This window comes from Bradysia coprophila, unplaced genomic scaffold (genome assembly GCF_014529535.1).
Source record: "Bradysia coprophila strain Holo2 unplaced genomic scaffold, BU_Bcop_v1 contig_350, whole genome shotgun sequence".
Classification (NCBI taxonomy): Eukaryota; Metazoa; Arthropoda; class Insecta; order Diptera; family Sciaridae; genus Bradysia; species Bradysia coprophila.
In genome coordinates, this window is record NW_023503608.1 from 6,990,145 (window position 1) to 7,002,585 (window position 12,441).

At 35.3% G+C, this 12,441-nt stretch overlaps 2 protein-coding genes across 3 annotated transcripts; both read left to right on the forward strand.

Moving 5' to 3' along the window:
* Window positions 1-556: 556 nt before the first annotated feature.
* LOC119080625 (gamma-gliadin B-like) lies at window positions 557-3,243 on the forward strand. 2 transcript variants are annotated; one of them, XM_037189033.1, is made up of 5 exons: window positions 557-698; window positions 1,616-1,794; window positions 1,861-1,943; window positions 2,093-2,683; window positions 2,743-3,243. In XM_037189033.1, exons 2-5 carry the CDS (start codon window positions 1,616-1,618, stop codon window positions 2,895-2,897), a joined length of 1,008 nt encoding a protein of 335 aa, XP_037044928.1. In that variant the 5' UTR covers window positions 557-698; the 3' UTR covers window positions 2,898-3,243. The 2 variants fall into 2 exon arrangements, with proteins under 2 accessions (XP_037044928.1, XP_037044927.1); XM_037189032.1 differs by having other exon boundaries at window positions 558-698; window positions 1,861-2,012.
* Window positions 3,244-5,389: 2,146 nt separating this feature from the next.
* On the forward strand, window positions 5,390-7,654 carry LOC119080626. Its single transcript, XM_037189034.1, has 2 exons — window positions 5,390-5,770; window positions 6,492-7,654. Exon 2 carries the CDS (start codon window positions 6,528-6,530, stop codon window positions 7,488-7,490), a length of 963 nt encoding a protein of 320 aa, XP_037044929.1. The 5' UTR covers window positions 5,390-5,770; window positions 6,492-6,527; the 3' UTR covers window positions 7,491-7,654.
* The last annotated feature ends 4,787 nt before the right edge of the window (window positions 7,655-12,441 follow it).

Below are 12,441 nucleotides of genomic sequence, written 5' to 3' on the forward strand. Positions count from 1 at the left end.
AGAATGAACATTTGGACAGAGATGCATCATATATAATGTTAGAGTAAGGAACGTATTTGAGGTTAGATCAGTAAGACCGAAAGGTGCTACTAACAAATTTTAATCTGTCTGGTTATGTTTTAAGTTGTTTACGATTTTTATTGCGAAGAAAATCATAAAACGGATTACTTCATTCTGTGTGCTGCATACCGGGCCTTATAAGCTGTTCATCTATCAACGCAAAGCTTTTTTATTGATCTTATACGCTATTGACTATTCGTATGTCCATTGTTCATTTGCCTCACCTCGCATAAATTACCCTTTATAATCGCACGGAGACGTGCATCATTATTATGTTTATGTGTACAGATCTTCTTTCTGCAAATGCTACAAACAAACGAGAAACAAAAAATGGTTATACAGCCAAAGCCAAGACCAAAGAAAATTAAGAAAATAATAAACAAGACAACGAAATGGTTTTATTACACGAGTTCAACTAGTTGCAAGATGCATAACTAAAGTACGAATAAAAAAACAGAAATAAATTGCATCGTTTAAAAGCAGATTGCACTACAATTCATGATGGTAGAAAAACGCAATAAACGAAGGATGGACTCGTTGGGCATATAGTTTATAAAAGGGCTATGCTGCATCCTCAATGGTGTTTAGTATTAAATACGCCTAGGCGGTGATAGCACTTACATTCACTGAGCAAGAAGGTAATACGAGGGAGTTGAGTGCATTTCTGAAGTGTGTGCTGTGTGACTTTTAATTAAATTTTAAATATAAGTGAATATGACTTGAGTTGTTTTTTGCTGCAATTTTAATAATCATTATTGGAGGTTGAAATTTTCTGGAAATAAAAATCGCCGGAAGTAAATTGCTTATGACGAGAGTGTGATCGCAAACTTTTTGCTTCATCTACGGTATCAAATATCAAAAAAAAAAAACTTTGCTCGATAAAACTAAGCGGATTAATTTCTCTCATTCAACAACATGATGACAATGTTTAAAATTCAAGACCGTAATAATGATACTTATTATGATAAATTAATGATAATGATGAGACTTCTAAGTTGTCTCTATACACATGGACGTGTCTAATCAATTTCTTTTGTCAAGAACAAGAGCTGTGAAAGTGATTTATTATCACCTTTTCGTGTGCAGATATTTTTAGTACAAGAACTGGTTAAATCTTACTATGAACTAGACAGCAAGCACATCACCAGTAAAGTTAGCAAATCTATTACTTCTTTCGATTTAATAAAGTTCAACGAGTTAAAACGCATTCTTTTACTTCATTAGATTTAACATACATTTTGCAATATAAGGTAACTCATTGCTTGATATGTCATCATTGTCGATATTACAAGTTTTTTTACCTTAAAAAAAGGACAAATTTAAATTTTCTAACTTCATCTGAATGTTGAAACAATCACGGAGTGGAGATTTGTGCGAGTGAATGAATGAAATGAAAATCTTGTTGAATAGACAAGCAGCAACCTTTCGATTATTGTAGTTTCCTAGATACTAGGGTACCTAGTGATTGCTTGTGAATTTGTGAAAACATATTCTTAGATTGATAAAATTTACAGCTGACAAGCTGATAATGTATTTACCCCCAATATGTTCACAGATGTTCCGAATATTAAAATTGGTATTACTGGCCGCAGCGACGAACTGTGCACCAGCCACATTTCTGCCGTTTGCAGCACCATTCGCTCAGCCATATTTCTTCATTGGACCACAACCTCAAAGTCACTTTCAATATCAACCATTGCTGAAAATTCAACAACCAGCAGTACCAGCTGCTAAGTAAGAGACTACTTTAATTGAATTTGACTTCTGGTTTTGAAATCATTACGTTTTTACATTCTTCAGAATCGATTCACCGAAAAATCAATATATTTTCTTGTATCCAAATGCACCACAATTTCCCCTAGTGGCATTGAGACAAGAAGAAGGTAATACTCCGGATTTCTTCCAGCAAATAAACAATTGGTGGAATGACTTTCAATCGGGCTTAACGCAAAGTGAGTTAAGTGATGAATGGAATCATTCTCGCTTATATCCCCATTTAATTTTACTTTCTTTTTGTTCTTTATTGAAATAGATCCATCTGGAGAACAGCCTGCTGAACCAGCGCCAGGGAACACGGAAGGTAAAATGGAAATGGCCATGGCAGAGAAAAACATGGGGAACATGCAATCGTTATTGCCTGCCTCAACAATGTCGTTGAACATGAACAAGCAACGTTTTTACTTAATAAACAGTCTGCCACAATTTTACGCACCACTTCCTGCAGCTACCATAGCCAATCCTATCCTTACGATCCAACCACTTAAAGCACGTTCCGCGATTGATTCAATTCCAGCCGAAAATGAGCAAGTTGAACAAATTCGTGCCCAGGATGTGGAGTCTGTTCAGCAGCCAGCTGTAGTGCAACCTATCCCACAAATACAACTCCGCAGTAATATTGTCGAGCCATTACAACGTCTAGAAATTAACCAGCCACAGGTACCGGTCGTTGACAATGAACCCGTTCCAGAGATGGCTTCCGAACAAATAGCTAGATTTTTGGAAGAAGCTGCTCCAAATACCGTAAAGATTAATGAGAACGAATCCAATCAATTACGAGCTGGGGAACCTTTGGAAGATATGACGAGTACTGCGCTAGCAAATCCGTCTGGAATTGCTATATCAGGTATATCTTTATAATTGAGAACGTTAACACAGTTCTAAGGCTCATGATTTCTTGTACAGGTAAAGGAGGACTGTCATCTTCGTCACCGGTAGCTACTGCCGTCACCGGTGAAAGTGGAACGGCTCAAGCATCACCAACTGCCATTTCATTGTCGGGAAATTTCGAAAACGAGGAAATGAAATTGAAACAAACGGAACCATTTGCTCCGCTTTAAGACTGATTAGCTTATGTTGTTTGTAAGACTGCTCTTGTGATCTCCTTGCTGTCCCGTTTCATTTCATTGCAAGAAACTAGATTCTGGTTTCTTATTACTTTTGTTTTTTTTTTAGTAATTTCAGGTAAAATGGTGTTGGGTAAAATTCATTTTTAGTTTTTAATTGAAAGAGTAACAAATTCTGCTAAACACAGGGCCGGATGATGTTTCCGTTTTACGTAGCTACAAACGGTCATCACTATCCATTTAGTTTCTTAGTTTCGCTTTTTTTTAAAACATCATCTCATCAACAAAAAAAATCATTCCACTCATAAAAATGTTATCATCTTCATTACCACTATAACAATGTAAAGAAAAACAACAAAAAAATACAATAAAATCAAAATGAAAAGAAAATAATTGGAGAAATATGTTTTATTAACCTACACGGAAACGATCCTCAATAAATTGATTTGGTGTCACTTGGCAGTGTCGTATAGAGCATTTCACAGATAGCAAACATATGAATCAGCTTCGTCTTTTGATAGTAATAGTACATTACTGCTATAAGGCTGTAAATAAGGGACGTGTACGTATACGAGCGTTTGCGCAAGTGATTTATCAGTGGTTGGACTAAGCCTAATCCGTCCTTTACTTCTATATACTCAGTGAAGAGTATACCCGCAGTATAACTGTATAACCACAGCGAGCTGGCGTTCCTCATCTTCATTACACAGCTGAAATGCATATCAAGATAGCTTCATTTTAAAACAAAATAAAATAAATTAGGAACAGACAGAGTTTAAACACTCTTCCCTTGCCCTGGACTCACGTTAAGTGAATGAATTGAGAAAAAGAAGGCTGTTTCGACCTCGAGAACTAGCGGCGGTCCAAAAGCTAGAGTGGGCTGACTATTTTCAGTCGTTTCCGCTAGCCTCTTACACAAGACAGCAGTAAATCTTTCAATTGAACTATAGAAAGTTAGAAAGTTTACATAAGTAATTGCCATCTGCTGATGGAAAATCTGGCTTCAAAGCTACTCTGAAACATTCCCAAAAACGTAGCACCAAAATAAGAGAAAAAATTCACACAACAAAACCACTCAAACAACAACAAAACAGAACACATACCAGAATACATATTACTGTTTTTGAGAGATTCTCGAGAGAGATCTATTTTCTTAATCTGTCACATGCAGCTATTTATCTGTTATCGATAACGACGACGAAAATCATGACAATACCAATGGTCCTTTATATAGTAAAATGCATGTTTCAAAAATAGAAGATTTCAAATTAACAGATAAAAAATACGTTGGGCGATGGATTACTTCGACTCGACCCGGGCTGCTAGGACTTCAAATTCGATCAAATTTGAAGAGTGATTGTTTACAATGAAAATTATGATTCTTTGTGCTCTTGTCTATTTCAATTCTCGGTTGGCACAAAGCATGATGTGTTACACGTATTGTAATGAGATTTTTTCAGCACACGACCCAATTTTCCTTACTCGCTCCGCTCGTACAACACAACATACTATTTTCGCAATAAAGGCAATGGAAAGTCCTACTTTTCGTCACTTGTTGCGAAAGGATATTAGTAACACTTGTCATAGCTGCTTTGTTACGTAATTTAGTTAAACGACGACTTCCACAACTACCCTATGTACGTATGACCAGAATACAATAGATTATATTAAAAAACAATAAACAGGTGAGACTACTTTTCAACATTAATTTCATTAACTTCAGTAACGGCGAAAAATTGTCTTACAAAACTTAGTATGAACCCTAGGGCTAGCGGTAGACTATAACCCGAAAAAATAATAACGAAATTTCTGGGTGTTTCGAACTCGACTGTGAGTTTAGAAATCATTGTAAGCCCTCTTACTTTAAGCATATTCTTAGACTAACTAAGACAACAACCTAAAAATTCTTAAACAAGTCAAATCTAGTCTAGTCGCGTAAAAAAAAAAAAAATGCAAAATTGTTCAAGAAATGTCAGGGATTTCAAAAAATTTGGGAAATTTCGAGTGCATTTTCGATTTGAAATTTTTCGAAGAATAACCTTAAGTCAAGGTAATTAGTGAATGAATTTCTTTTGTGATTTGTTTGATTAAATTAAATTCGATTTTAACATGTTGTTATTACCGAGAATTACAACAAAGTCTCAGCAGTAATTATTTTCGACAAATAGTAAAAGTATCCGCTCTGCACTCACTAATTATGGAATATTTCATTTATCTCGTACTTTAAAATCTAGAAATAAATTGAAGCACAACTACAAAGTTCGTCTGAAGCTGAATTTTTATTTTATTTCCATTACTTTTGCTTTACACGAATCCCGTCGCCATGAAGACAAATCAAGTTACATTGGATATAAAATTAAATAACATCAGCAGCGTAATAATTAGTTTGAATAAATTAAAAATAAATGATTACCGTTATACACAAGCACATCTTTTCTATTTAATTCTGTCATCAATATGTGCAAATAGAGGCGATCATCACTTTAAAATAGACAATGTTAGAGGAAAGATCAACTTCACTCTATACATTTCTTTTCAAAATTTTATTAACCGACAAGTGATTGCTTGAAGAGTTTTCCAATCAATTTTTACTTAATTTAAAATTGTTCTATTGGTTTATTGTTGGAAATTCATTCGTGCTTGAAGTATATGCATTTATATTCGTGGTCGATATTTGGACTGTTAATATTTGCTTTTGACCGAAAATTGCTGTTTACTTTGAAATTTTTGTCGATATTTACATTCACACAAATCAATTTTGTATCAAGTCATTGTCAACAAAATTCTTGTAAATCAAATTCATTTTGGTGAATCATAGACATAACTGATAAACAAAGTGCGACATCTGCATTTGAATACATAGAAAAGTAAGTCAAGCTCTAAGATAAACGAACGGAACGGTGCAAAATTTTCGTGAATTAGTGAGATAAATGAGTCAAAAAGGTTATAAAATTGAGTACTGGTAAGCTTTCAACTTTGTTCGACTTTGAATGCTATTTAGATCCACTGAACCAACCAGTCAGATACATTTTTGGCTCGTTATGATTTTCTGCTAGAAATAGTAGTTTTTGTACCATTTCTGGAAAAGATGATTTTTCCATCATCAGTCCTAAATTTTCAATACGAGCGGATTTTTCGGTAGCGACAATTAAAAGAAAACTTTGAAAAACTATCATGGGTGGTTGAATCATCTGTTATCGACTAGGACAAACAATCGTGACGTGGTTTTATATAGATAAATGTATGTTAAAGCTAACGAAGTAATAGATCTCGTAAATAATATTCGGATGGAAGTGGTATGTAGATTCGATTACACTCTCGGAATTTTGAAAACCGACACATTTTCTGTTTTGTGATTTATTGGTTTTCTTGTGAATTTTGCATGTATTTTTATATGGAGAAATCAGAAACTCAAGTAAAACACATGAACAGAAAATGTGTCGGTTTTCAAAATTCCGTGCTTGTACAATACTAAATTATTTTTTCCGCTTTCCGTCTGTGAAAGAATGTATAACGTCGCGACTAATCTTATGCTAATTTATCTAATAAAAATGTAATAATTCTACATCAATCACCGTCTTCTTTCAGGTACGGATAATAAAACGAACGGACTGGCAAAAAATAATGAATCGATTGAGTAAATGGATATGTGGATGGCAGACTGTACTCACTGGTTGTTTACTCGTTGCACCGGTTTTCGTTTTAAGTGCAGATCTATTTCAACCACCTAAACATAACTCTAATTTAATCATCCCAACACAATATCCACAGCGATACATTCGATTCCACCGGCAACATACCAACAATGCAAAAAACCTAGAAACCTTGAACTCGAGAAGTGTATTATCAAGCCATGACGATTTGATGCACAACACGATGATAAATGCAGAAAAACCAGTTGATGCCATACATAAAATGCATCGAATAGAGCAATTGCAGCAAAAACAAGAACCAACCATGTACAGTGATCAGCAGCTTGATGCTAAAAATAAAAATGCATTTTTTGATGAAGATGATGGTAATAATGTGATGCGGCCTCACGGTCAACCGGGTAATGTTCTTAGCACACAATTTATTGATGATGGTAATGCGGAGATGTTTAAAAGAAATCCTCCGATGAAATTCAATCGATACAAAAGAAATGTGACAAAGCCAATGTCCTTTGCCGAACATCTAATAAGTAAATTATCGGCAAGTAATGCTGCTGTGAATTATTCACAGTCATATTCGCCAGATTTGTGGCTACCATTGGATATTCAAGGTACAATATATGACTATTCAGTGGATGTGAATGAAAGAACAAGAAACAACAACAAGAACATTAGAAGCATATTTCCTCAGCAGCCGCATGTGGTCATTTTGAATGGACCACCGACTCGAATCTATGGCGCTGGAACAGAGTCAAAGTTTCCGCCATTTCTTGAGTTTTTTGTTCAAAGAATTCAAAAATATTTCTCAGTTTACAAATATGAAGATTTGTCGAGACCAGTGCTTCCATCACAAATACCGACAGATGAAGATAGTGTTTACGTTGCAGACTCAGACGATACATCGAATGTAACTGAGACAGCCTTAGAAGAAACATGAATTACTATTTCTTTGTGCGAAACATAAATTACTATTTCTTTGTGCGCTTGTTTAAATCTAACAATAGTGATGACTAGCTATCGTTTTTGTTTTGTTTTTATTTATTTATTATTGATTAAACTGAAGCTTGTACATGACAATGAATAAATCAAGAGTAAAACTGATGTGACGTCACTTCTTATAAAGTAAAACTTAAATTCAAACTTAATAGCTGCCCAACGAAAGCTCTAACCGAAAACTTATACAACAATTTTAATCTTTGCACCCCGTGCAGTTTGATGTGCAGTTTAAGTGAGTCAACACGTCAAAGGAACAACCTTCCAGGCAAGACAATACAGTATTTATCATGTTTGCGAATAGAATATGGGCAAATCTCGTTTTCAGCATAACTGGAATGACCCATTTTCCGACCGCATGTGCAATAACTTACCACTTACGTAATCATCTGTGCACTGTTATCATGATTAGTGATGCTATTCCCATTGCTATCGACGAGGGAAACAAACCTTCTACTCGCCAAGACCAAAATGTTCGATATAAGGGCTTAATGTACTGTTCTGTCTCGAGAGGTTTCATGTAACTTGACTTTGTCCCAAACTATTTCGCAAATAAAAATAATTACACCTACAATCCAGCCACACCAAACAACCGTCGGAACAGCAAATTTGCCAGTGTACGTTTCGTCTAATTTGTGTGTCTGGGAATACAAAATTGTTGCCGATATCATAACTCGTTCATTTCGTTCTTTGCTCCACTTATCGATAAATCCTGCACCATTCAACCGATGGATTATATCATTTATTTGCTCGGTGAACGGAAACTCCCGAGCAACACGATATGACACTAGAAATGGAGTCAAAAAGTGATCATCTAGCATACGATACACTTTCACAGTCAATCGTTTGTGTCTTTCCAATATTATTTGTGCCTCATATTGCTGAGCAAAAAATGCTATGGAATCGTTCAATTTCCGCACTTCTTCCTTTATTTGTTTTCGATCACACACTTCGACTTTGCCACTCCACCCACCATACATCGTTTGGTCTTCTAGCAATTCAATAACTTTGACTTTGTATTTGATTGCACTAGTCAAAATCGGAACTGATGATGCGTACAGATCTTTGAGGGTGTTGATTTGGGGCTGGTAAATTGGCGACGTAATGTAACTTTGAAAAGTTGATAAAATGCCATTCATCACAATGAATCCTGCGAACGTTAAAGGTACAGTGACGAAGACGTCTGAACGATGAAGTTTTCCATATTTGATTGCGGTGTTATCGTTTATCAAGAGATTTATGACGTCTGCAACACATTGGAATACGGATACATGCCTTTTCCGCAAATGACTAGAGGCAAATAGTAGAACCGATGACATCGCAATCACGATCAACGTGCAAACGAAGATCTGCGTCAACGTTCCATTTTTTAAATATGCCAGGAAATCAGAATATGGTTTTGCATGAGGAACCATCATTACCATTATATTTTGTCGATGGGGGTACAATTCACGATGTTGTTCATTTCCTTCAACATACTGTTCAAAATTTAAGATATCTCCATCTGACCTGTTAGTCGACGATGAAGCATTGAAGGCACAAGAAACGGTATCCCAAAATTTCTTATCAATAACATTGTTTCCATCATGGGTGAGAGAACCTAATGTAATCTCGATTCTATCCTTAAATGTCACAAGTCGAAGTGGATGCTTGTGATAATTGGGCACCCTGTCGGGAAAATAATCTATTGGGGACTTGCTTCTGGTCACATTAATTAAGTTAAATGTTCCGAATCGATCGTACTTAAAAATGTGGAATGAAGTCTCATCATCCTCAACATTCATATAAAATGCGCTAAAGATATTCACAACGCCAACACCCCAACTCCAACGGAATAATTTCTCTATGGTATCCAGAGAGGTAATGCTACAGGCAAAAAACACTCCAACTTTCACATTGATTTCAAGCTGGCGAAAGGCCTTCAGCCGAGCCAACAATTGCGAGCTATTTTCAAATTTTACACCTTCGACTACGACAACAACCAGAAATGTATTTTTACTCGTTATCGGCTTCAATGTTGCTGGTTCCGTAATGTAAAAATCACTAGCCGATACGTCGTCAAATGTATAAACTGTCTGAGTAGTAAGGTGGTTCGATTTTGTTCTGGTATACTGTATTGGAAACCAACTATTGAGATCGACTGAAGCATCCATTAAAAAAATGTGATGATCGAAACGATAATACTCATTCAGTCTATTGATTAGATTTATGTTATCAGGATGACAATGACACCAAACTATTGTCGACAGAAGGTTTACCATTATTGTCTGAACTGTCCTTAAGTTCATTTTGTTATTGGAGTAAAAGTTTCAGAAGTTGCTCTACTGAATACTATTTAACCACTGAACGAACGTAATACTATAGAATGAAATGTATTTGTTGACTCATTTTATAGGTGATGACGTGTTATAAAAAAGTTCCGTGATTGTTGGAAAAGCCCAAGAGGGATTCTTTTGAAAAACGACCTACCGAAATCGGACACATTTTCCAGTGGACTTTTTTATATGTGCCTTGATAGGTATTGGTCCCTAGGAACCAAAAATATTTTATCACATACGCGGAGATATTTCATACATTAAATGTCTTTGTACATAAACTCTAAATGGTACCTTAATAGTAGACGAAGTGGTGGCTAGCGAGCTAAATTTTTATTATACCTTTTAGGGAGTTTCATTTTACTACGCGTTTCGCTTACTTTTTAAAAAAATCAGCGACCCCAGCGAGAATCGAGCCCGATCCTCTGCGTCGAAAGCAACGATCAATCCACTGATCTAACTACATCTCTAACATGAGTGAATGTTATTGTGTACAATGAACGTCAACACAAGGTATGGTCGAATGTCAAAAATTGTATGGAGCGGAGGACATAGCGATTTCATATGAAGAAACTTACCTCTCATGAGATCGCTATGTCTTATACTTTCATTGATTGTGTAGTGTTGAGAGCATAGCAATCGGGTTCACTTTAAGTATATAAGAAAGAATCCCTCCAAGAGAAGTTTTAATTGCCGTTTAATTCATGTTGTAGATGGTCACATCCTTCTAAGTACAACGAAATGAAAAATATTTAGCTTGATAAATCATGGTAAATCACTATTTTAATTTTTGGTAAATCAAAGTGAGCAATTCCTCGGTTGCCACTTCAAGAGCTCGTTCAGGAACTCTTCGTTAAGTTTCACTGGTGAGTTTGACACTTCTTTCATATAAAATGTGTCAAAATCTTCACTTTGAGTAACGAATTTTTAGTTCCTGAACGAGTTCTTCGGTAACGAATTTTTAGTGCCTGAATGAGCTCCAAATTTTGAATTTTCAGCGGACTTATGGCGTGAGTTGATTTTCTTTTCTTTTCTTTAAATTTAAACGTTTTCATTTTTAATTGACTTTGAATATAAATTTTTGCGAGTGGGAAACCACTTAGATGATTAACATGATTTAGCAGCAATTACTGGAACAATTCCTCAAAATTAAAAAAATCAATGAAATTTTTTATTTACAAGGTAAAGTAATAAACCTGATCACTGATTGTACAAATTTATCATTGCAAATAAACGCATTTGAAAAACAGATAATGCATAAAACATGTCAATTATTTGTTGAAATTGTGTTTATATGTTCATTCCAAAATTTTCACCGTCACAAATATATATGCCACATATTATGTGGTACATGCCTGGTAAACACACAATAACTCCTTTTCATACAAAGTATAGCTTGTATATATCATCACATGTGTATTTGTATTAGTAAAACATTTCTACTGTGAATTATATTAATTTAGGGAATTTTAAAAAATGAAGAATTGACCGAATCTTCACTGTTACTATAATGAATTTTATCTGTCTAGAACGATAATCTCGAGCTTATCCCTCTAGGGAGTTTTTGTTTATCTCGATATATCTGTTCTCGACAGATAACATATGATATGCACCTATTGCCAGACTGTTATTTTGACGTGTAGGCATTATGACCCACGCCTTCGGCTAGGGCAATAATGTCCTACACGTCAAAATACCAATCTTGGCAACAGGTGCATAATATATATTACATGCTGCATGCGTTGAAAACCGTACTTTTCATGTTTCAGGCACTACTTTCAACGCTCTCAGCATGTAAAATTCATTGAATAACTCGGGATAAAAATGAAGTCTCGTTTTTGTGTGTTTATTGACCTCGGCTACGCCTTGGATGAACAAAATTCACACAAAAGCTCTATTTTTCATCTTTTTACCTCTGTCATTAGGGTGTGTCGATTTCAATTTTATTTTTTTAGTGATTTCGGATTACGACCTACCGCGATTCACCATCGCACTAGCAATAATAATCAGTAAAAGTTTTTTTTAGAAGTCAATATAAGCTTGCATCGCTGCTTTGTTTTACAAATTTTCGAGCTAAATGAGGTAGCTGGAGTGTGGGTCCGACCCAAATAAAATCTATAGATGCTTTTGCAGAGTTTTTGCAGAGTAGAGAGTCTACTATAACATATAAAAATTAGAAAAAAGTTAAAAAAATGTTTTACCATCGTTTTGGTATACCACTAAGTTTCACGGAGTTTTCAATAATTTTATAAGTGAAAAAGTCATCTCCTTTGGATGATTTTTTTTCAAACTATTGTTGTGATAGCTCATTTTGTAGGTATTTCGAAAGCGCATCCAGCAAACGTACAGTTTCGATAGGTAAAAAAAAATGGTTCCACTGTTGGAAGCTGAAGTACAATATTTGTACGGTACTCCTAAAAGCGTTTGGATCGATCCTAGACCTCGAGCAGCTCGCAATAATAGACGTTTATACATACCACCTTGGATTGTATATCCAGGGAATAGCACTTTGAACGTAAATGAAGCAAAACAGTACGAAGCAGACTTAACAACAGGAAACGGGATGTTACACGATGAGAC